The following is a 25416-nucleotide window of genomic DNA, read 5'->3' on the forward strand; positions in this document are numbered from 1 at the left end:
TAAGTATTCCATTAGATTACTGTGAAGAGGATTATATTTTCGAGTTTGGGAAAAAGAAAGAGATGGAAAGAAGAAGAAGATGAAGGAAGAAAGAAGAAAGGAGCAGAGAGGGAAAAAAAAGAACAAAAAATGGAGGTCTCATATCGATCGAAAGACGCCGAAAACTCATTTTCCGTCCAACTAGATGGACTCCTAGCTTTTTATACAGACTGCTGTATCAAATTTTCTCTGCAAAGTCATCCATGAAACTTGAAACCTTCACCACACTGGTGTTAACTAAATTTGAACGTCCCAAAAGATTTCTGTAGTAATATATTTTTCTTTATGTTAAAATTTATTTTATTGTTAAAAAATACATAAACCCTTTATAAGCTTCCATTATATATATATATTATATTATATATTTTTTAAAAAATTATAAAAAATTATTCATTCTTTAGAATTTTATCTAGGTAATTTTCATATGAATGTAGTGAGAATTGTATTAATCGATAAATTTGTAAGGATTTTATGAGCTTATAAGGAGCTTGACGAAGATGTTGTGTAATTAGATTAGAAAATCGATAATTAAAATTAATTTTAATAAGTTTTTTCGTTAAATTTTATTAAGATAGTCACTAGAATTGTCGCTAATGTCTATAGATAAAACATGATTTTAACGAAAGTTAACTTATAGATCTATAGAAAATAAGTAATAAACCTTTATAAATTATTGCAAAAATAATATTAAACGATGCCAAGAATATGCTGTAAACATAGAATAAGCAACAATGTTCTATCCGTTTGAACTCGTTTAGATATTACATAGGCCTTCACTGTCTATATATAACAGGCCTTATAAAACGGGCCTCTAGGCCTCTAAAACTCACAATAATTTAAAAATAATTGTATTACTATTTAATATAATGTATTAATTTTCTAAGAGATAAAGAATTTGTGATATTTAGTGATATACAGTTACCAAAATAAAATTTGTAAAAATAAATCTCTACAGGCTTTCGGCTTATGTTTGGTGGTTATAAGCTAACAAAAATAGATAATTTGTATAATAAATTATTAACTTACATTCAAATTAACAATTCTGAGTCAGTTTGATCCGTGATTTTGTCAAAGACAAGAGAAGATTCTTCGATAAAGTTAAACTAGTAAATTTTTGAAACTTCATGTAATCAATCTAAATTTATAAATGTAAATAAGAAAATCGGTTAAATCTTTGCTATTATTAACTTTTTCAAACTATTTCGGTAATTCTAGAGACCGTTAAGAAGCGAAGAGAATGCAAGAAAAGCGCATCCTTCTAACTAGAAACGTGGAATAGGAGAGATTCTTACGACTAGAAAAATTCAAAATTCATAAAATTTTCCGTGTAAAGAATCTATAAAATAACAAAACTGATAAACACGCAATCTATAACGCACGAATTTAGATTTATGCAGTATTTTCACACATAAACATCATCAATCATTTCAATACTTCAAATAACAATTTTATCTCAACAGTATACGTATATAAATATAGATAAATAAGTAAAAATACACAAGAAATATGGAAGAAAATTTAAGAAAATTAAATATCATCAACGAATAAAAAAAGAAATAAAAATGATAGAAGGATACGTTATAAACATTATCGATTATACAAAAATACGAGTCGAATGTGTATAACTTTTGTCGCTAGTTGGAATTTTTCTATAACTCGAAGGTAACACCCTAGTTTTAGTTAGTAATCCACTAATAACTGTTCTTTTTTTAGGGTATGCGCTGCTATAGCAACGGCACGCCTATATACTAACACTCAATGTGTCAAAATTGCAACACAAAATATACGAGACAAAATGTCACATTGTGTGACTAAATTATATTGAAAATATTCTAGTTTTAATGGAAACTATTCGTTTCTTGATTGTACCTATGTGCACGCAAACTAAATGACCTTTTAGTTAACTCGGAATTAAACCATGCGGGAGAAAAAAAACTATTTACGATCGAAATTTTGTATATATATACGCACTTTTTTATATCTAGAAAGTTTAGATTTAAGTTTAAAAAATATTAGAAAAATCTACACGTGTATATTGACACGATAATTATATTAATTTAGCTCGAAACTGTTAAATTCTTCAGATAATCCCCCCTCGAATGTGTGATATAAAACTTAAAAAATATAGTTTAAAACATAATCAACAAGATTAAAATATGAAAAATTTATTAATTTAATACTAAACTTTATAATTAGAAAATTTAGAAGTGATATAAGATGAATTATAAGTTTTAAAAGTAAGGAAAGAGAATGGAAAAAAAATCCTAGGCTAAGTTCTTAGCAAAACTAAGTGCGAACATTTAATATCTGTTTTTATTATCTATACTTTCGTACAGGGGTAACAACAAAAATTTCAACTAGCCGCTGTAATCACTTATAAAGGGAACTGTGTTCTGTTGATTAAAAACCATTCTGTTGAGGCACAGTTCGTTGCTATCTATCTTCGCTGGGAATTTATGAAAGATTTATGAGCGGCTCTCAAGGTTAGCCCAGCTGCCAGCATCTAACTCCACCTCACATAGCTTCTGCTTTTATAGAATGAACCATCACACAACTTTCTTGCAACCTTGGTTAGCTGATAGTAACGCCTTCCTTCGTCCTCGTCTTCGCTATTGGTCGGTAGAACGAATGGGGCGGTCCCTAACAGCGTCAGACGAGCACCAGCAGATGTGTTCTGTTGTGGGCATTAGACACAGCACGATAGACGTAAACACGTGACTAAATAAAATTATATAGGCACACAAAACAGATGGGGTGGGGGGAGAAAATCAAAATTTGGATATTTTTGAATTTAATTTTATTACAGTAAAATATAAAAATACAGTGAAGTAATTTCTGCTATAAGTCGATCTCGGTCGTTATATTATTAAAAACTTGGCATGTTTAGATATTCATCATAGCTAACGCTGTACATATAACATTAATATCGATTGAATTCTGTTTATTCGCTTGTGTTAGTCTGAAAATGTTTACCGTGAGAAAACAAAAGGCCTATAGCAATAAAATATTTTTCTATTCCAAGGTCTTTGGCTCTACGTGACTTAAAAATCTGTATATTTTCCCAATCTCTGCTTAAGTTTAATATTGTATTAATGGCAACGACGATGATTTATGATCTATACGAATTGGTTGATAGCCATTTTTGCTTTTATTTCTCTTCCATTTTCAGCTTTATGTAAGAATTTTCGCGTGTAAAATGGGCTAAATTTAATGTATTTTACGTCCACATCGATGCCATTTTGTGTCTGAAATCTGTCGACGTTCCGATGATGAGTTGACTGGTAACAAAGCCAAACACGACTTTAACATTTATTTTTGTAAAAATTGATGTTTTTCCTCTAGCAAAACTTCCTTTGTGTTGGTAAGCTCGTCATCATTTGGCAGCAGTCACTTTACACAGTGAGAGAATATTTGGTAAATTTGTTTCGCAGAACAGAAGGGCGAATAGAGAGCACCTGACAATGCATACAAAGAGCGTGAAATAGGTGAACAAAGAATAGTTCTATAAATCGCCCATTTTCAGCCCTCTTCGGTACACTTCGTCCAGCCAGGTCAAGTACAACAATTGTCCGTAACTGGCTACTACAAAAGCTGAGCTGCAGGCGACAAGACCTGACATCAAGTGACCTCCCACGTGCTTGGACATAGCCCCTGACACTAGCACCTGTTTAAGGACGCGTTAGGACCACCTGCAGACTGACCAAGACATCTTTGTCTTCTTTGCACAATGAGAAACATTCTTTGACATCATTTCAACGGAACATTGTCACTTATTGTTGTTTATCATCAACTTCCGTTATCTTCGGGTACTTAATTCTGTGTTAAAAATATATTTATTTGAGGATAGGACCATATTTTAAACCTACGTCTTACTTTCTAACGTAGGAGGGTCTTTACGTTTTTATATAAGCGCCCATTAACGATGAAATTCTGCTGTGATGGATTAAATTGAGTTCTTACGATGATTTGCCTTTTTTACAATCGAGTGTTGTATAATCTATCTACGGTACACTTTGCAAACCTAATACATTCAATCAGTACAGAACTATAGCACGAACATCACAACACGGATATACGTGAGAAGAGTACCATCTGACGTACTGACAATCTAATTCAATCTGAGCTTCTAATAGAGCCGTGGTATGCCATTGCTTCCCACGCCACTCGCCCTTACCACCTGGACTTACCCAGACAGTCAGTTAGCTAGCAAGTCAGACACGCACAGCCCTTTTCTAAATATCTAACCGTCATTAAATAGACCAGTAAATCACGTTATAAACCTGTTTACAATATGGCCGACTGCGTATACCCTTATTATCCATTGTGCAATGGTAACATATGCAAATAAACGGGTGAATGACAACGTTGCATCGGCTGTCAACTTAATAAAAAATCTATTTATTTAATAAACGCCATCATGATTTTTATCATTTATTAATCTCGGAAACGGAAATATGTATAAATACATTTTTTTAAATTAGAATCTGGTCCTGACAAAAATGTGTAGCAAAGCCAGATTGTTACTGGAATGGAGCCAACTTGCAATGTGCTGTATGCAGTAGATACTAATGGTTTTTCTTTCGATATTCTTTGAAGAAGGCGTTAAGGCTGTTTGCCATGAATAATGATATACGAAACATTACAATAGTTCTATAGAATACTTGATATGATCATTATGATAATGCCCACGCTGCACTTTTGTCATTGACTATTTATCAAACTTTTCTACGATTCTCATAATCGATAGTTTATTGACCTACACGAAGCATCGATAATTAATTATGGTTATGTTTTTTTCTTCTTTGTATATCGTACTTTGAGAAGTTCACGAATGAAATTTAAAGTAGGCCTATGTTTATACATTCAATTCTATTGTTGCTATCATTTTTTCCTCTTTCTTCTCCTTTAAACTCTGTGATATCTTTTAATGTACTGGAATGATTTAAGAGAATGTTCAGTAATTAACAAACACAATAAACTATTGTCTTATTCTTCTATAGAAACCATATATAAAGTCGTAAAATTTGACAAACAACTTGGATTAGTGACCTTATTGCTAAAGAAAAATCTGTGTTTGGGATTTTCCTTGAGGTTTATTAAATTCAAATTTGACCATTTAAAATCTTTTAAAGTAAGACTTATACTTGAAAAATCAAAAAATTAAAATGATATTTAAATTTTATGTATATATTTTGGAATAATTTAAAAATTTTGACTCATAAATTTTTAATGAAAAAAATACAAAATTTTTCTCGTATCTTCATAATTTTTTTTTTTTTTTTGAGGTAGCAAAGGTTTTCAGTCCGAAATTTCTTATAAAAATCCCATTCTTTTGTGTGTTCTTAATTAAACTCTTAAAATATTTCATAAAAATCTAGAAGTTTTCTTTAAGAAAAAAAACACGCGAATTTTTTTAAGAATTCACAATATCGTATATATATTTTACTAAACTTTAATAGAATCTACTTGTTGGATGTACAAGGTCAGATATACGTCATTTGTGAGACGAGGGCTAACAAGTGACAGTCTATGGGTAAGGACATGTATTGGAGCGGTGCTGAAAGTGCCGCAGGGAGGTAGGTCCATTCTGGTCCATTTTCTATATACAGGTGACAGGCACGACACCTGGTCGCCTCTCTTACGTTTGACTTGAGAACTATTTCACCATAATGACACATTAGATTCACAGGTGACACAACTAGATATGATTACTCAACACACAGCTAAAAAGTTCCACACTTGTCACTTACATTTCGGGTTATTTTTTCTCTTTCTTTTCCCTTTCTTGTTTTTCCCTATAATAGTGAACAGTTTAAATAGATAACTGCAAAGATTTTGTTCGATTCGGACTTTTGTTGATGTTGAGCATTCTTTGCGAAACGTCAATGGAAAAACAAATAAACAAACAAACAAAAAAATAATTAAAAGGAAAATTTCACATACAATCAGGCACCACACATTCACGCATCCGATTCATAATTCTTCATTCTTGTTCTTGGTAGTAGAAATCCACACCCTCCTACTTTAACTCTTAAATTTTTTTTTCTTTTGTTTTTTGTTCTTTTCTTGTTATTTTTTTTGGTCGATTCCTGAAGTGAGAAGACAAATTCATAATTGGCACGAATCAGTCAATCACAGACTTTTGTTCATCGTCTGGTTCTTTAATCATGTAGATTGGCGAACGGTTGAATGGCGACGTCGATGAACCGGTCTCGAATGCGACCGGCACTTTGGCTGGCATCATTCACTCGTTGGACTTGATAATTCCGAAGGTGTTCCGGGCAAATGAGAGGACAAGTTACTTGGAGGTTGATGCATTGGATCATCAGCTCCTGCCAGGTATGCGGGGATCTGTGGTGGAACCGATGCCGGTACGTGCTGAGTTGGATCTGGTTCGCCATATCCGTGCATCTGCAGAAACAGAAACAACAATCAACTGGAAGTTCCTTTCGTTTTAAGAACAAATTTTTTTTTGTTTTGATTTTTTTTTTGTCTTTGAAGTGCTCTTAGTACAGAACTAATAAATTGTCTACAAAATACAAAATGGCACTTAATCTAGCGAGGTGCTAGAGTAAAGTTAAACATTAAGATAGGCCTATTCTGACACTTATAGCAACAGAATGGAATTTTTTATAATCTACCTGCGAATGCAGTCCATTTGTAGATGAATCTTTTTGTCTTGACCGATCTCAGACAGGCATCAAAGAGAAGGTACGAAATTGTTCCGCCCTCTTTGCAAATATTTTTGGCAGACTTTGACTGGAGGCGGAAGAAAAAGATTTTTTTTTTTTTTTTTGTGTAGATGGGCGTATATTGGAACCGCTGCCTGGACAGTGTAGAGGATGACATCAGCGTGGGAAGCACGGAGAGCTTCCAACTACCGACGGCTCTGGGTTCTTTCAAAGGGCAATCGATGAAGGTGGAGCCGGCTACAGACTCGATCAGACTGTGCCATGGCCTTATCTGACGCCGCGGGCAGACTCACGCAGTTTGGCTGTTTTTCTTTCTTCTGTCTTACATCAGCCAAGATTCGCGTTTAATCTTCCAAACGGAGATACTTTTTCCTCCCAAATATTATTAGTGGATGTTTGGCGGAGATGAAATTATCTCCTTTCATGTTTTATTTCAAACGTGCTTTACGAATCAAAGGTGTTGATCTTTCTCCCCATCTGCTTTCGTGAATTTGTTAACTAATATAGAATCTTTATGGCCGCTTGTTCCTTCAACTACCATCGCTGTCAGCGCAAAAGATACCGACTGAATTCCTTATATAAAATATTTAAAAAAAACACCCTTAAAACACGAAAAATATAAACCCTGCTTTCTAAATATACACACACAATTATTTAAATAAATAAATCAATCAACTCCCCGGAAATATTAATTTACAAACCAAAACAAGAAGCATCCTAGCTTTGAGCCAATCTTGTTAATTTTGAATGCTCGTTTTTCTGTTAATCGCAATACTTAAATTATGAATATCCAGTAAATTCTCTGTCAACAAACTAGTTTTATTTAAAAAGGTTGTTAACACCAATAAAGGTTAATGTAAAATTAAGACGAACATCGATTGAGCCATATAATAAGTTATTACGCTAAGCTAATTATTTAAGGGTGATGGTGGATATATTCGTGTTGTAGTTAGAATGGATTAGGATCTGAGATTAGTACAATAGGAACGAACTTCTGGACAGCAGGAAATGACGAATCCTTCTGACCCTTTGTTGCATCCCTGGGAAGGGTTCCGTGACCGGACACGATTCTCTTTTCCTGTCACTGTGGACAGTTGCTGGTTAGGTCCACTTCCAATAAAGAATGGCAACTGAGACTATAATGGGATTAAATCATCAACTGACATACAGTCAATAATTTCTGTTTATAGAATTGCACATATGTTTAGTCGAATTCCTGACTTATTGTAATACATCAAAATTTATGATCCATGATACTCGTATCCAGATTGTTATGAATTATGAATTTCTACATACCAAATTCTATTGAATTGAAAGGTTTCGGGGTATAAACATTTAGTTTAAATACTCTACAGTATCAACTACAACTCAGTTACAAGTCTCTATAGTATTTTGCTTTTGTGTCCTTAAACTTAGCTTTGAAGAACTGAACAGTTTCCTAAATCCTCACATATACAAGTTTTAACTACTAATTGAAACTAAAACTTTTCCTTGAGTCTTCAAATTCTTGGAATCAATCGATCAATATGGGCGAAGTATTTTATAACGAAGGAGTAGCAAAGCACAAAGTAAAAAATTCGTAAATAGTTAGTATGGGGTGGGAGAGAAAGTGTATACTTGTGATTTCGCAATTTACATACAAGTGAACGTTTGAGTGAATTCGGAATAGATCAACTTTTCAGAACTTGACATAACCCCAGGCAAACCGATGATCGTCACAAGAGATGAAAAGATCCGCTATTTGGTCAATATAATTGCTTTTATTAAGTCAACATAGCAGGATCCCCATGTCACATGGAGAACGTCTGTTGATGACGCCATATGTTGACAAGTGTCCCCTCAACCAATGATTATCTCTGTACTACCGGCAGTCAGATTTAAGAAATATTTGATCTATGTTAGAGAAAGTGTCACATTGTCGAGGGATTTGTCCACACGAGGTTATGAATGATAAACGAATTTGTTTTCCGATACTGCTATTAACAAATTACAAAATGGACTCGAGCATAAATATTAAATGGATGGAAGAACATAATAAGTTCGGTTTTTTTTTTATCTGTGTCCCTTCTGGTTCTGAGCATTAAACTAAGAAATCGGTTGATCGGTTGGTTGTTGTTGCTGTATATCAATTGGGAAATATCTAATCTTTGCCTAAGTTCAAATGTAGACGGTTTAAACTTAAAATTCCCAAGTGGTATCCAACGTCTAGACATTGGGTATGATAAATGAGAACTGATAAACCACTAGAGAAGGAAGACAGAAACGAAACCAGTGATATATCACGATTTTCTAAGTCCTGTAGAACGAATATAATAGATATCTGTTGAAACAACAATAAAAATCTTAAATCCTTAACAAAAGATGAGACACTTTTAATATTTTTTTCTCGCTCTCTCTCGTTCTTTTTGTACGGACTAGAGACCTCCTCAATAGTAAAAACTTGGGAAACGAATCAGAACAAAAGACCAACCCGGCCCACTTCTTCGAATGAAAACATTGGTAGGGGGCCGAATCCACTTTGACTTTTCTGACGTCATCCTGTCATATGTGACACGTGACATGACGTCAGGTCCAGTGACTTATTCCCACCGGTGTGGCTTTGTGCCGGAGAAGATGAAATCTTATTTGATGAGCGACAAGTTTTGATGACATAGTGTTAGGTAAACATTGCCTAAAGCAAGTTCCAGCCACCGACAAAAACAGGGCAAGTAGTTGCATAACATGTGCCATTGTGAACACAAAGCTAAAATTTTGACAATTATTATGATCAGATTAAGTAACAAAAGTTATTTTTTTTTAGGTATAATTCGAACGTTTCAGTTCGTGTCATAACACATTATAAAAACAAAAAGTTTCTTTCTTTATTAAAATTTGATACTTTATATTACCAACTTAAGTCTACGAAACGCAAAAAAAGATGTGAAAAAACCTTGTTTAGTTTCTATTTTTATCACGGGGATGAAAATGATATAGCTACAAGTTGCGAGGGGTTAGTTTTATAAGACTATCTAAATATAGAAGTAACCAATGAAGTCGGAAAAATCTTATGAAACCCAATCCTTTAGAAGCGAGTGTTGATCTTAGATACTCTGTAACAGTGTCAGAGTGACATTAACACTCGAGTCAAACTTAAAAAAAAAGTAGGAAAATATATATACGGTATATGTATATATGGATATATATATTTCGGACATTGCGTCACCTAAATTCTTGTCTCTTCTGAAGGTTTTCTTCGAATAGATGATAAACATCATTTGACTTAAACGATCGACACTAAAGCCTAGAAGGTCAAATCATCCCACCCAAGAGGACTGACCATCGACGTGCGAGGAGACGGACCAAAAACTTTTGATCTGCACCCTGGGGTCAATCATCGGTAGCAATAAAGTCATTTGGAAGGGCGCCTCTCTGACCTCCCTATCCAGTGGACGACGTGGCTAGGCCTTCTGACGCCATTCGACTTGTTTAGAGATGTTTGTTTTGGTCCATCCTCTGAAATGTGTCGGTTGATATGAAAAATTGTCACGAACCAGCTTTCGTATCGCGATTTTTCCCAAGTAACATCTCATGGTATCGAAATTATCTACGACTGACGGCTTGTTAAATATTCCTCATCTGCATTAAAATTTACAGGGTGATACATCGCATTATAATCAGTTTTACGTATCTCCAATCCGTCTCGAACGAATTACATGCTATGATTCGTGTAAAAAAGAAGTGATATTTTTGAATAGTTTTAACACCCTAAAAAATAAATTTATATTCTTATTTTCTATAATATATGACCGAACCATTATACTATTTTTAACTTCTAGAAAATGGAACTAGAAAAGAAAAGTAACTTCCGAAAAGGAAATGCGTACAAGAGGAAGTCATTGGCAGGAACTTCGAAGGGAAATCACTCGAAGTCACACTCACATGAATGTACTTGAGATAATAACTTCCTGTTGAAAAGTTTCGAGAATCAAAGAGATGAAACTCGTTACAGAATGGCCTATTTTAAAATTGGATTCTGAACTAACTTAACGCTTAAAAACTTTTCCATTTCATGTAAGAAAATATATTTTAAAAAAATAAAGTTGATAAAAGCGAAGAAAATTATTTCTTTGTTATTGTTGTTGTTGTGGTGGTGGTAGTGTTGATTATAAAACAATAAATATTTAATATTAATTAATTAACTCACCTGACTAACAAGCTGTTGAAAATGAGGCGCGCTAGGATCTATGTCTGGTTGAATGGCGTATTCTGCCAATGTTTTCCAAGGGGGTTGATAGGTTTGTACTTCTATGGGATTTAGCTGAATAGGACTTTCGTGTCGGACGGGACTTGAAGCTACCATTGGAACACCTCTCATAGAACCTAGTGTCAATTGTCGTCCATCCTAAAAAAATTAATTGAAATGTAATTAAAATAAATATTATAATTAATATCAGTAAGATATATATTAAATAAAATGACCTTAGTTAAATATTAATAGAAACTTGTTTTAATATATAAACCTAGCACTAAGTATGAATATTTATAAGTGAAACACCGGAGCGAACCTGCTAGATTAGTCAAGTCACAACTTCTTACAGATAAAATGTTTAAGAAAAGAAAAAAAAAGAAAATTAACAAATTTACGGCATTTAACAGTTAAATTTGTTTTAAGAAGTTAATTTTTCGCCAACTTAACCTGCTAAAAAACAACTTAAAACGCCATTTTTCTGGAAAGAAACGATTGATTAGAAACGTATATAAATCGAACGCATGTCAAAGGATTGGATTCACAACAAAATAAATATAAAATACACGAAGAACTATCAAGAAAACAAGACGAGTCTTATCCAGCAATAGTCCATTTTGGTATTCCTTAAGCCCGGACACTCTTATTGTGGCTTAACCTTGGAAGCCAGAAAACACCAGAGCCGGGGGTTTTCCTTTCAGAAACCCACAACTAAATAAGCTTATAGAACCTATTATCGGATCAATACGTATACAGCTTAATACTCCCAACCAACCATTCACTGTCATCCCAGCTGATGTATCTAGGAGCATTAAGTAGGAATTTTTAAGTAGGATGGTGGCTTTCTGCCTGTTGCAATATATTGGCCATCAATATTTCAAGTAAATGACTGCTAGATCATCTCTAATGATATTTTTTTTAATACTGATTCGACCGCAGTCATTTGCAAAATTAGAATAATATTTAATGTTTCGAGTGTCGTCAATGATCTCTTTATTGGTTAGAACTGGGAGAATGATTTTAAATTCAAAGCGTACTGTTTTGCTGCTATCAATGAGTTTTGAATACAGATGAAGCTGTTCAGTTTAGTATGATGGATTTTTAGTCATGTCGGTAAAGAAATTTTCGAACTGTACGAAGTTTAGTCGTCTTCTTCGTGATGATAATAATAAAAAATAATAATATATATGCAATTTTTCACTATGATTATGGAGATGGAAGCATTGAAAATGCAAATATTCTTATAAATAAGTTAAACTGTAATAAATTCTATTATCGCTGCTTGAATATGATTTAAGATCTGTTGAGGTTTCTTTTTAGCTTAATAGCTCAGCCGAATTTGATGTTAATGACTTACATTTTAATATTTTAAATCAAGAAAGACCAAACGATTTAATTTTTTTTTCTATTTTAAACGCATTAATAAAACTCCTACAACTGTAAAAAATGTTCCTAAAGCTTACAAATTTTATTTTAAAAAATTTATTTATTTATTAAAATATAATATTATAACTGAAAGAACGTTTTATATAAGAGGGCTACGTGCAAACTGTATAAAAAAACAGACATTTAGTGGCTCTAGAATATCGAAAAATTCACTAGAAAATAAGACAACACGTAAATAAATAATAGAAAAAAAATACATACAACAAAATAAATCAGGAAATTAGAAGTTGATCATCATCCCCAATACTTCTCACCCATTAGGCCTTATATTACTTAATGCTATATTTATATAGTTCTTAGATAGGATTTATTATTATTATTATTTTTTAAATTTTAGGCCATGGTTAAGAAAATTTGGAGTTGATGATCTTACCCCCAAGAATAAAAATCATGCCCTACCGGTGAAGCTTGGGGTGATGAATCAGACTCGGACATGGAGACGATCAAAAACTGCGAACAAGAGTGAAGCATTAGTGTAACTACCACTGGGTGAGCAATACATTTAGTTTTGACAAAAACCGTGCAAATCATTTATACAATTATCCTATAAATATATAATTTACATCTATGACTGTGCATGAACATGCATAAGCCAAGCCGAAAACTCTCTCTTCTTCCCTCATATTCACTTTAAAAGAAAGCATCATAAAAAAAACCTGGGTAACTTAAATAAATAAAATAATAAATCAAGTTAAATAGGATGAAGCATCGTGCAACGTGCAAACATATACTTTAATAATAAAGAAAAAAATAATAATAATAATCAAGAATTAAAATAAATAAATTACCATTTTTATACAATTTAATCAAAACATATCTGGTAAATTATGAAAATAAAATAAAAGATTATTTAATTTTATAATTGTATACTTTTTTAGAATTTATATCACACATTTCCAGCTAAACTAAATTGTTCAGATTCATTCTGTTTCGTTAACGAGATTATGGAATGTTGCTGAAAGGAAACCTAACAATACTGTGGTCAAATCAAGAAGCTAACATGATTGTGGCATGGAAGGAATTACTTGCTACTGTGAAACAGTCTTTTCCAAGAGGGTAGAGATCTTGTAATGTGGTTGCAGCAGACAAAATTTTATTTACCATTTGTCTTTTCACTATCAACGTGTAAACTAATGTAATTGTAACAGCGAGTCTCTCTGATGAAACTTAGATAAGCATAGTCTTCTGCCTTTCCCTTTTGTTGGTTGCTATTAAAGAGTAACGAATATACAGCTACTAATATTTATAATTTCATCTTATTAATGCACATATCCTACTTTTCATACTCATAAATCGCATCTTAATTTTAAGAATATTCAACTATTCATGCACATACTTTTCGTAGTGAAGTCAATGCCTAATTATTTATGCGTGTAGTTTCATCCTATTGAATCAAATCAAACTATCTGTTATGCATAATTTCATCGTGTTCAACAATATATACTTATTGAAACACGTAATGTTTTATTAGAGTAAATACGTAACTGCTAAGAAGCTTATGTTGTCTCATGTATAAATATTGATGAATATAATTTTATCTAATAATTCAAGCGATACACGTACTTTCGTCCTATTAAAACTGAAACATTCTAAGTATTAACAAGCATTTTCATCTATTAAAACACATTTAAATATTGCATATAATTTTACTTATAAACATGCTTTTACCTTATTGAAAATAATATCCAATTATCGATGCATGCTTTCGTCTACGTAACATGTTTTTACTTTATCGAAAACGAACCTTCAAATATTAATACATTTTACTTTCACTTTATTAAAACCGGATAAACATTATTATTATACACTTTCACTTTACTAAAATCGAAAATTCAGTTACGATACGCGCTTCCATCATATTAAAACGATGACAGAAAAAAACTCGAGCGCACTTGTATCTTATTGAAGATATTCAACAGCTGATACAAGGTTTCATTATATTGAAACGTATATTAAAGTATCAAAGACACATTCTCACTTCATTTAGATATATTAGTACTTAAATTAAGTGTATATGGAGGATTTCATCACGTTAAAATCAAAATATTACATTCCGATAGGCGAGAAAACAAGTATTTATGAAGAAACCTCCTTTGAAATCAACATCCAAAACATTGTTGCTGCAATTCAATTTCGTTATATTAAAAAGAAAAAAAAAACAAAAGAGATCATCAATTTGAATTTATGGCAAATTATTGCCCATTGCATACCTTCAGTAAACTTGTGTTAATGGTGGAGCCAACGTTTAAATAAACTTAGTATTAAAAGGGGGGTTTTGTTTTCGCACTAAAGCACTAAATGAATGTTGTAATGTTTGCTTAAAACTGGGAAGGTAACTTATTTAAATTTTATTGAATAGGTCTGCAATCGGAATTAAAGATTAAATGGCTAGTTAAATAATAGAACTGCATGTTAGTCATTTAAGTAGCTAACGTTTCAAAGTATGCTTCCATTGCATAGGATCTCCGATACAAATTTATGGCTTAAGAAATTTTTTTTTGTCTATAGTTTTGCCGCTCGATATTCGTAGAAATAAGCATCGGAGCGTATTAAAAACGCTAGGTGATGCGTGAAAAAAGCAAGGAAATCACAGTTGGCTACTTCGTGCACGCTTTGTTTGAGAGCCTAAATATGTGCAGCGGAGTGAAGGAATTGCGTGATGGCTTAAATGCAAACGAAAAAGTTGTGATTTAATAGATGTGCCAAACTATGATTACTTCAATCGCATGTCTTTCGACGCCCAAGGGATAAGACTAGCCTCTCGGGGCTTATAGAAACGTTGTGTTAAATGTGTTAAAGCTAGCTTTTGTTCCCATGTCGACGGTAGTCTGTGGATAAACAGGGGTTGGCGTGCGTGAAAGATCTTCGGTACACGCAATCAGCCACGTGGGGATGATGTACGCTTAGCAGACACCCATCGTCAACGAGAGAGGTAAGTTTGTAAACAATAAAAACAGGAACGACCTAAGGAAACATTAGTTAGTTAGTGTTTACTAGCAAAAGAACAGAGATTGATGAAAGTTTGGTTTTTATATACACTACACGACTAGAGGAATCACTTTCTAGGTCTTATCTATTATAAAACTTTGTGTTTTCTAAACAAAAAAAAATCGCATAGAGGAATTACTATGCATATTTACAGATAATTCATTTTATATCCAGGATACATAAAACATTTTTACGTTTAAATTTTAATAGTTTTCCGCATAAAAATGGGCACATCGTGAAAAAAATATTATTATTCTTTTTACTGAGAACCTATAAAATAGTTTATGGTAGATCCTGCTTTGCATATCTTCATAAAAGAATTAATATTTACAACGCCTGCTATTAACAAACTTGTAGCATTTTTTGTGTTACATAAAAACAGAAAAAAAATAATAAATGGAAAGAAAAATATTCAGAAATTCTATGCTAGAAATTTTGTATGCGGTTTATAAATAGTCTTTGTAACCAAAATAATTCAATTCCTGGCAGAGTCAAAAATATCAGATCGTGTGGCACGGCCCCAGTATAAATGATTTATACGAATCGGGAAGATAATAGATAGGAGTCTGGAGTACGTTTTGGACTACAATTATCCAGAGATCACGTGCTGGTATAGGAGATGGGCCACGTGCTGGGCAATTTGCGTCATCGAAAGTGGATTTCTATCACAAAGGTAAGAGCGGATCGATAACTAAAAAGGTAAAAATCGGTAGAATTTTGATTGTGAGAACAGTAGGACAATCAGGACCCCAACTTTTTTTTTCTTTTTTAATAAATTGTCACGAAAGGACGTATCACGACACAGGTAGTTTGGTGGTTCAATATAAAAGACAATGACATCGAAAATTTTGAGCGATAGATACTTTCCACACACGCAAACACAGTTTAATTGTAAATGAACGTCTGTGTGTAAACAATGAAAAATAGGAAAAGTAGCTAATTTACGTTCTTCAGCGATGATGTCAGGTATTACATCGCTTTGTATCGAATTTCTAAATTTTGTTTTCGCTTTAATTTTATCAAAAAAAGCAGTATTTTTTAGTTTGTTATCTAATCTGATAAGAAAAAAAAGAGATCGTACCTTCTTTTCTTTCTTCTTTATTGACTTCCGTTTTTAACGAGATGTCTGAAGAGTTGTGGAGTAAAAAAAGGAAAGTTTCTGCTTATATATGAGTTTAAATATTAAAAAAAAAAGCTATACTCTTTTAAACTTTCTCCATTCCGGATGTAGCAAATTATAGTCAGTACGTCAGTCAGAGTCACGTGCCAGTAACCATCGATGCATGGCAAAGAGATAATCGATCGATGGACACTCCATCCATTCGCTGTATGGTGTCCGTGAGAACGCCAAAAATTGGCAACACCGACCGTATACCGCTATCCTACAAATAAAAGCTGATAATGAACTGAGATCGTCGTTGCTTAGCGATCGAAACTGTCCACGTGTACAACATCCTGTCTATACTACCATCTGCCAGTCTGTCTAGGTAAAAGAAAAGTTTTTTTTGTTGTTGTTGTTTTTTTCCGGGAAAGATAATTTTCCTCTAAGGAGGAGGAGAATAGTTTGCTAGAAACTTTAACTTAGCAAATTGGACGAAACTTTATCTTAGAAAAGTTGCAAGGTCAGGCTTATCAGAAAATGTTCGATAGGTACTTTTCCCCCATTTAGTACTTGCATTAATCAATATCTCTACTAATTCTGGACGTACAAAATGGAAAAAAAAACTGGTTATTGAGTGATATCCTTAATTGAATATTTACAGGTTGCTCTTTATCAGTTTTAAATTTTAAAATGGTTATTTTGTACAAAATCTTACACAAATCTTATACTTAAATGCAATTTTAAACCTACTCGTTTACTTAGATAAACTAAACTTAACTTTTGATGGTTTTTTTTTTAATTATTTAAAGTGTAATTATATAATTGAAACGTTTGTCACTCTATTTTAATTATAATTAAAAGAGAAATCTTATTCTTTACTAAGTAATTTACTTAATAAAGATTTTTCTTTGGAAAGTAATATTAAACTATGATATGTAAATTAAAGATATACAAAATCAAAACGTATTAATTAAAATTAAAATCTTGATAATTATTATAGTAAATATTTCATATTATTGACTGTAATTTAAATATGAAAATTTTACATATATATATATATAATTTGTTTTAATTCGGATTTATTTTCACAATTTTTTCGTTAAAAAAACCACGAAATTTAGGCTTTACATGCTAATTTTTATAAATATTTAATGAATTAACGAGAGAATAGAAAAACGATTTCAAATGGAAAAAATATTATTACATACTTTTACACCTTAATTAGTATTTTAAATCAGCATTAGAAGCAAAAAAAATTGAATATACTATAAATTAAAATCAAATTCTTAATAACTATAAATATAAATATATATTTAACTAATTTCTATTTTTGTATTCTTGCAGATCTCAATCAAAATTTCGATTTTGACCAGAAGAAATTTTAACCCGTTCCCTCGTCTGCAACACGATATAAATTTTCATATTCATTAACATTTTTAATTATTTAACCTTTTTAATGACAAAATGGATCGTGTTTAAACTAAAATTATTTCTATTTTAAGTAGAATAAATAAATATATTTCCATCGTTGGATCTACGCAGGGTTAGGCCTTAACTACTTCAAACCTTCCATTAAAAAAGAAAAAAAAATAACAATTAAAAATAAATATTTTAGTTGAAATGTTTATCTAACAAAACGGGGAATCCCCTTATAATCTCTTTTCAATTACAAATTTTTCAGGAAGTTATTTAAAACTAAATCAATTTTATGGCTCTAGAATCCATCAATAGATTACCAAACCGGTTAATGATTTATTATATATATAAATAATTTTTTTTATATTTTTATTCCTTAAACTAGAACCTTAGTTCATATTACACAACGAGACTTTTATGACTAGCATTTGTGTACCCTTTAATATATAAAATATCTTTATCACCACCCATAAGAGAGGCTGATACTTTAAAAACTTGGTTTTAAACGAGTGAAAGGCGATTAAGCATTTTGTAACTGCATTAATTTGCAATTCTGTGCAAAGGATAATTAACAGTGAGCATTTTAGTTGATGTTACAGGTGCAAATTTTATACTTTTATATATACTTTGTATATATTTTTTTTTATGGAGTAATCTGTGATGTACTTTTTTATGTACAAGCCATAGCGAGATTGATTTTAATTACTACAGCAGATGGTGACGTTGTTTTGTTCGGCGATCTGAATCGCTTCGACGAATATAAGCATTCATCACCACTTCCTATGGAGTGAATTCATCAAAAACAATCTGGTCTAACATAATCCATAAGTTTACACAATCACATAAAGCAATGTTAGCTGAACAAACTATCCAAAGAGTACTACCGACCTCAGTAACAGATGGTTCGGTTTGCTATCAGTAAGAATAGAAAGGCAGAACAGAGCAAGTTAACTGTTATCTAGTGTCGGATCTTTGCAGATCCGGCTTCACTTGCACACAACGTGAGATGAAGCAATTCCAGCACGTGGTACCTTCCAGATAAGTGATCAAATCTACTGACAGACCAGGAGGACCAGTTTTCGTATAGGCGGTCGCTGAGCCGTATAATGCCTCTTTCTCACACACCATACATTCTGCCATTGCTTCCTGCCTACATTCTAGTAGATGTAATCTGTGCCATGGTTTGTCCACTGTCTTCTCAAATGATGGACTGGGTGATGTAGTTAATGATGTGTAAGACTATTTGTTTTCTGTTTTTTTCTCCTACTGACGGCCACATATTGCCATCCCAATTGTTTATAACTTAATAAATTGACTGCAAATTATAACTAATTAATTTTCCACTTCAAATATAAAGTTTGCATTCATTAATAATCCCTTTTAACGCTACTAAAAGTTTTTTTAAAATTTTATTTTAAATTTCTAATTACTTTTTACTAAATTTATCAAAGCAAATGTCCTTCTCTTTGAGGTAACATTTTCGAAAAATTAAAAAAATTAGTAGAACGATTTAAAGTAAATTTTATACACCAACTTCTACTATAATCATTAAAAATGTATTTAGGATTTTTTTTTCAAATCTTTTAAATATTAAATCATTTAACCAATCAGCAAGATTGGTTCTCCAGTAAGAACTTTAAAAGATAACATACTTAAATATTTGAACAATTCTTCTAAATTTAAAGTTTATTCCTATAGTTTTCAAAGAGTATATTCTACACTTAACTTAATGATATGTCAAACTAGAAAATATATTTTTTCTTTTCTTCTTATTAAAATATTACCCCAATTTTTAAATTACCTACACCCAAAGTTCTAAATTACACAATACAAACTTTGAAATTTCAAGAAAAACTTCCGGTTAATTTGTAATTACAATTTTTAAATTTAATATCTATACCTTAACTCGTTTCGGTCTTTTAGTCCTACGTATCCTACATCAGATGCATATATTATTGTTCTTTTAACAAATAATTACCTCGTTAATATATTCAAGACCATGTAGCAGGCCTTTAGACACAAGCCTGTTATAATATTTATAATTATTTATACCTATAAAAGTATCTCGAACGTTATAGATCTACCAAAAATGTTAAGTCAGAAATTTGATCGTTTCCTTATTTTGTTACAACGAATAGCAGCTATGTTAGATATATTACTCGAATTTCATCCGCTTCTAGAGAATGTATACACTCTAGAATTTATAATTTTGAATGTATACCTTTAAAATTAAATCAGTGAAAGATTCTACAATGTTAAATGACTCCTTTAAGCACTTGTACTAAGGAGATCCTTGTAACATGCATATTGAGTACTACAAAAGATACAAATTAAGCTTATTTATTTAATAATAAGCTGTAAAATTAGTTTAGAAATGTAACTTAAACTTAATTTTTTTTCCTCTAAATATTATCACAAATTAAGAAAATTATACGTAATAATAGAATTTTCTAAGCCACGTTCATTATATATTAAAAAACGTTGTTTAGACTTCAGACTTTAATTTAATAAATTTAACACTATTAAGTTTAATTTCGTTATTGAAGCAGTTTTAAATTTAGTAACATTTTCATTTAAATTTAAGTTTAATTTATTCCTTGCGAAAGTCTAAGTTAATAGCTAAGTGAAATAGTGCAACTTTTCTTCATACGTTTGTGAATTATTGATGATTCACTACGCAGAAAAAAAGAAGAAAAAAAAACATGAAAAAACATACCCGCAAGTATAATGTTTAAGAATAAAATTAGATTAAAATATAATTAAATATATCCTATTTGGATAAAAACAAAAAAAAAAAGAAATGTTTTAAATCTAAAAATAAGCACGGAAAGTATAGGAATTTTGTTGCGTATTTTTCTTAATTTTGTGTTAATCTTATCAATTTTTTAAGGGATATAATTACAGAAAAAAATGATCATTATCTATTAAGCTCATCATATTTTATTCCTAATTCGGTTGATAATCAGTTAATTGAATTTGTGGTGTTAAACAATCGACGGAATCTAAGGAGTCTGCCTACTCACACACACACACACACACACACACACACACACATACATACAGGTAGGCCAACCAACAGACAAGTAAAGGGAGGGATGGGAAAAAAAACTATCACTGCTTTACTCCATCTTCCAGAGAGAAGTGATGTAAAACACGCATGCGTTTTCAAAAATTAATAAAGTAATAAGGGAAGATGATGATGAGTAATGAGGGGGTAATGCCTCTCATGGGAGGGGATTGGACACGGCACTGCGTGCTAGCTGTCTAGCCACGGAAAAATTATGTGTCCCACACAGCGTCATACTGAAGTCATGATTAACGGGCTTCATCCGCAGGGGAGTTAAGAGAAGGATTACCATCCAACCTCAGGGACACTTTGTTCATCCCCTACACTGTCCTGCTTCTGAGTTACGTTAGGACGAGACACAAATTTACTTTCCCCAGACCTAAAATGTTTTGGGGGGTAGAAAGAGGGCGTTTAGAAACCCCATGGTATTCTACATTACAGCAGTCACGCGAATGTGACATCTGCCGCAAGAGGTTAGTTTAATCTTACCAATTTCTTGTGGCTTCCATTATTTTGAATACAATGAATTTTTTATGTTTGAAATTTAAATAAGTCGCAACAGACGGAAATATTTAATATAAGTCACTTTTGATATTTATTTCTATATATCTAGAGAATTGATACGTATACAATTTTATTTTTTTAAATACATTAATAATATATTTTTAAATCAATTTTTCATTATCGAAAATGAGTAATTATGGTCACTATCACGGCTGATTAAATTTGCATTATTAAATCAAGTTTGTCCAAAATTTCCCTTCGTTCTCATTAAAAGTCTCCACACAAAATCCTCTAATTGCTGCGTACGTTGTTACTGGAAATGAGTTGTTAACATTTTCGGTACAACATGTGAGTAAATTAGCGAAACGGCCAAGCAATGGATCTTGCCAGACACGAATAAGATAAAAAAAAAATTGTTATCTTTAAAGGATTTCGAGTAAGGATAGTAAATACATTTGACCACACCCTAGTGCTTGTTAAGAACTTAAAACTGTAAGAAAAGTTGAATAAATCTCGAAAATCTACAAAATATAAGCCACAGTCCCAAAATGGGTTTCATTCGATAATTAGAAAGTGCTAATGGGGAAGCTGATTCCTAAGCAATCTAGTAAATGCCATTCTAGGATTAAGCTGATGTAACGAAGCTGCTTGCTTCTTTATAAAGAAAAAGCACTCAACAAACTTTTTAAATTTGTTGTTTTTTTCCCTTAAGAAAAACAGAATATACGCGAATATACGCTTTTTCTTAAGCACGATTTAAAAGTTGAATAAATAATAATATAATATTAATAATAATCATAATAATAAACTTACCTTCTCTTGCTGTTGCATCTGTTTTAGCATAATACTCTTCTTTTTATCTTTGCACCTTTTATTTTGAAACCAAACACGTATTACTCTAGGAGACAGTCCAGTCATTTCTACCAATTGTTCTTTCATCAACGCATCCGGACGAGGATTTGCAGCATAACAAGTGCGTAATGTGTGCAATTGCTTTTCATTCAGCACCGTTCGGACCCGTGTAGGTTTGTGCTCTGAATTTTGTTTATGAACTTGGGGACGTACCGAATCCCGATTCCTATTGTTCTGCATTGGCTCGGCATTTGCTATATATAAACAAAACAAAATATATATAAGTTTCTTCAAATTTACTAGTTAGAAATTTTAATTATTATTATATTATCTATCTATAATTACCCCTAAAATATAAAGCGCTTACAATTGGTTCATTTCTTAATGTGCGCTCGAAAGTGAGATGATTTTATTCTTAAACAATGCCCGAAACGGTGGGAATTATATTGCTCTTATAAGTATCTGAAACTAAGGGAAAGAGCAGAAAAAATTATTCCAACAGAACGATTAACTACCTTATACCACAAAAAACTGTAGTTTATACTTTGAAGATTCTAAGATTATCGGCAATATACCTCTCCCAGCAATAAATATTGCTATTCATTCCCTGCTAGTGTCAACAGCTTTGGTTGTAGAAAGCACTTTTCATAAAAATTTCGCATCTGCGATGGATGACGTGAATAAGATGTGTGCTATTATGTTTATTGATCATGGGCAGAACGGAGGTTGTAAAAAATTTTCTGACTTTATATTTGCCTGATAAAATTACTGTTATTTGCTAGATCTCATCAACACTGATGGATATCCGGAATTCGCAGCAATGTACTTTTAATGATCAATTGACAAACAGAGTCTAAAGTAGATGCTCATAGTTCATTTAAAGTCGTTATTTTATATAATACCAAGCATTATATAAATGGCAAATATAGAAAAATACGGTTATTTTCTACATGCAACACATATTTTATAAGTGGCTCTTTTTTTGAGAATATATAAATATATTTTAAACAAAAAAAAAACGAATTATAATTGCAAAAATCTGTAAAATATTTTGATTATATTGTATCTTCTATCAATTGATAAATAGCAAAGTTTTTAAAAAGTGAACTCGTTTGCATTTCAGAGGGGGATAGAGTGCATCTCCCTTCCTTGTTGACATTCAGGGGGACTCGCCTGCAGATTGTCCTGTCGACTTTAATTAACTAGGATGGCAAACTTTTCTGTTAGGATCAAATTTCCGAAGCTTTAGCCGTGTGAAACTTTCAGGTGTGTAAATAACTAAAGAGCCTAGGCCTAACATGGCCGTCCTTCTCTGTTAAACGTGGAAGAAGAAGGAAAAAAATATAACTAAAAATTATAATATGTTTATAAAATATAATAAATATTTAATGCTTTTATATACGAATAAATTCATTAAAAAAATCCAATATTTAGAAAAATATCGATACAATTTAACCGATGATTTTAGTGATAGAAGGTGATGATACGGATGAGGAAACAAACTGATAGAAGCATCTTGTGCAAGTTTTATAGTTTTATTTTGTAAAGTGGCCTATCTAATTATAATTCGAAGTTTGAAAGACGAGGTAAATATGAGAGGAATTTATGCCATGTAATTTTATAATAATATGAACTTTCTTACGTTTACTAAGAAATGAAAAAAGTATATAAACTATCAAATTTATCATAAAGTAAACAAGACTATTATTCTTATTGTGCTTTCAAAATTAAATTGATAACGAATTTTGAATGTTTTGGCAAAGATACCTGTAGGCCACATTTATAAAATAGAAATCTATTTTATTTTCTTTTCTTTCGAACGGATAGAAAGCAAATATTTCGCTCGCTCAATATATTTATATAACAAATTTGATGAAGATGCAATCCCATTTCTAGGCCGCCTGACTAGATTCTCTCGGCTGCTAAGGCACAATCAAAGTGTTGTATCCGAAGTTCTATTCAGAGAAGACAGCTTGCAGGTGACTCATGCGGTTGGATGTGAGAAAAGCACCAGGCGGACCAACGATTCAACCTCCCACTTCATTCGCTCCGCCTTTCACGCCAAGCATTTTAATTGCCGAGCTTTTCAAGCCAAGAAGAACGGCGTCTGGCTAGGCATGAAGTGCATCCAATGACAACAGTATGCCAAGTATCCACCAGAACCGATCTATTATTCGCTATTCCCACGATAGAACCTTGATAGATGGATGTCTCTATGAGTAGCACAAACGAAATTTTCTCTACTAAACCTTTATAAAAATCGACAAATTTCTTAAAAAATATTTGTTAACAAAAGTAGAGTCTTATATATATTACTATAAAGAGCCTAAAATGTGAGGCTACTTTTCTCCCTCAGCCACTTCTAAACAACAAAGAATGAATTCATCATCCCTTTCTCCCCCATCAGACAACAAACCCTCAAACTATTAACCTCGGAAAAAAATCTGTTAAGTAGATACTCGAGTGTTAAACGAGATTCATTTTTCATCTCTGTCTTCTCATTTATAATATCTTTGCACAAATTATACTTGTGGTCATGTGTTTGGCTCATAATAATAGTTCTTAAAGTACTTCTCTCGCTAGATTAGCTGACAGTGAGAAATTCTTATGAAACGATACATTATTGAATGATTGTTACGTGAGTATAAAAAAATTAATTACTATGATTTACAGAAAATTTTATTTATATCTGTAAACCTTATTAATTTGTAATTTTATTTAAATGTCAATGTATGGAGTTTAATGATCTAGAAAAGTAATTATGTTTCTCTTTCTCTCTCCCTCTTTTTTTAATAATCATCATCATCTCACTTATTATGAAAGGTAATCCTATTTTCTAACTTTCATTTTAGTTTGATGAATTAGAAATTAATTTTAAATCATCCTAGATTAATTTTCTTATTAAAAAATATGGGCTCGAAGGTCCTTAGAGATTAAAAATCGAATTAAAAAATAAATAAAAATAAGATGCAGAAAGGAAACATTGTACGATGTGTTTATTAAATATGCAGATTATTATTTTATTTATTTATTGTTTTTTTTTTTTTGTATTTTGTGAAGTAATTAATGGAACGATAGCTAAATA

The 25416-nt window shown here is 31.8% G+C and overlaps 1 protein-coding gene across 5 annotated transcripts in view; it reads right to left on the bottom strand.

The window, feature by feature from the left end:
* tup (LIM1_Isl and LIM2_Isl domain-containing protein tup) overlaps positions 1 to 25416 on the bottom strand; it is a 49144-nt gene that overhangs the window by 9542 nt on the left and 14186 nt on the right. For 2 of the 5 annotated variants that reach the window (XM_067264120.1, XM_067264119.1), the window contains exons 4-7: positions 22293 to 22585; positions 12802 to 12852; positions 10915 to 11112; positions 5476 to 6450 (exon numbers count right to left, since the gene is read on the bottom strand). In XM_067264120.1, the coding sequence (XP_067120221.1) occupies positions 6280 to 6450; positions 10915 to 11112; positions 12802 to 12852; positions 22293 to 22585 (713 nt within the window). In that variant the 3' untranslated portion in view covers positions 5476 to 6279. Of the gene's footprint in view, positions 1 to 5475; positions 6451 to 10914; positions 11113 to 12801; positions 12853 to 22292; positions 22586 to 25416 lie in introns of those variants that run through there. The other 3 variants (XM_067264122.1, XM_067264121.1, XM_067264123.1) reach the window with 2 other exon arrangements.

The sequence above is a fragment of the Centruroides vittatus genome, unplaced genomic scaffold (assembly GCF_030686945.1).
Source record: "Centruroides vittatus isolate TY-2023 unplaced genomic scaffold, ASM3068694v2 contig_1824, whole genome shotgun sequence".
Taxonomy (NCBI): domain Eukaryota; kingdom Metazoa; phylum Arthropoda; class Arachnida; order Scorpiones; family Buthidae; genus Centruroides; species Centruroides vittatus.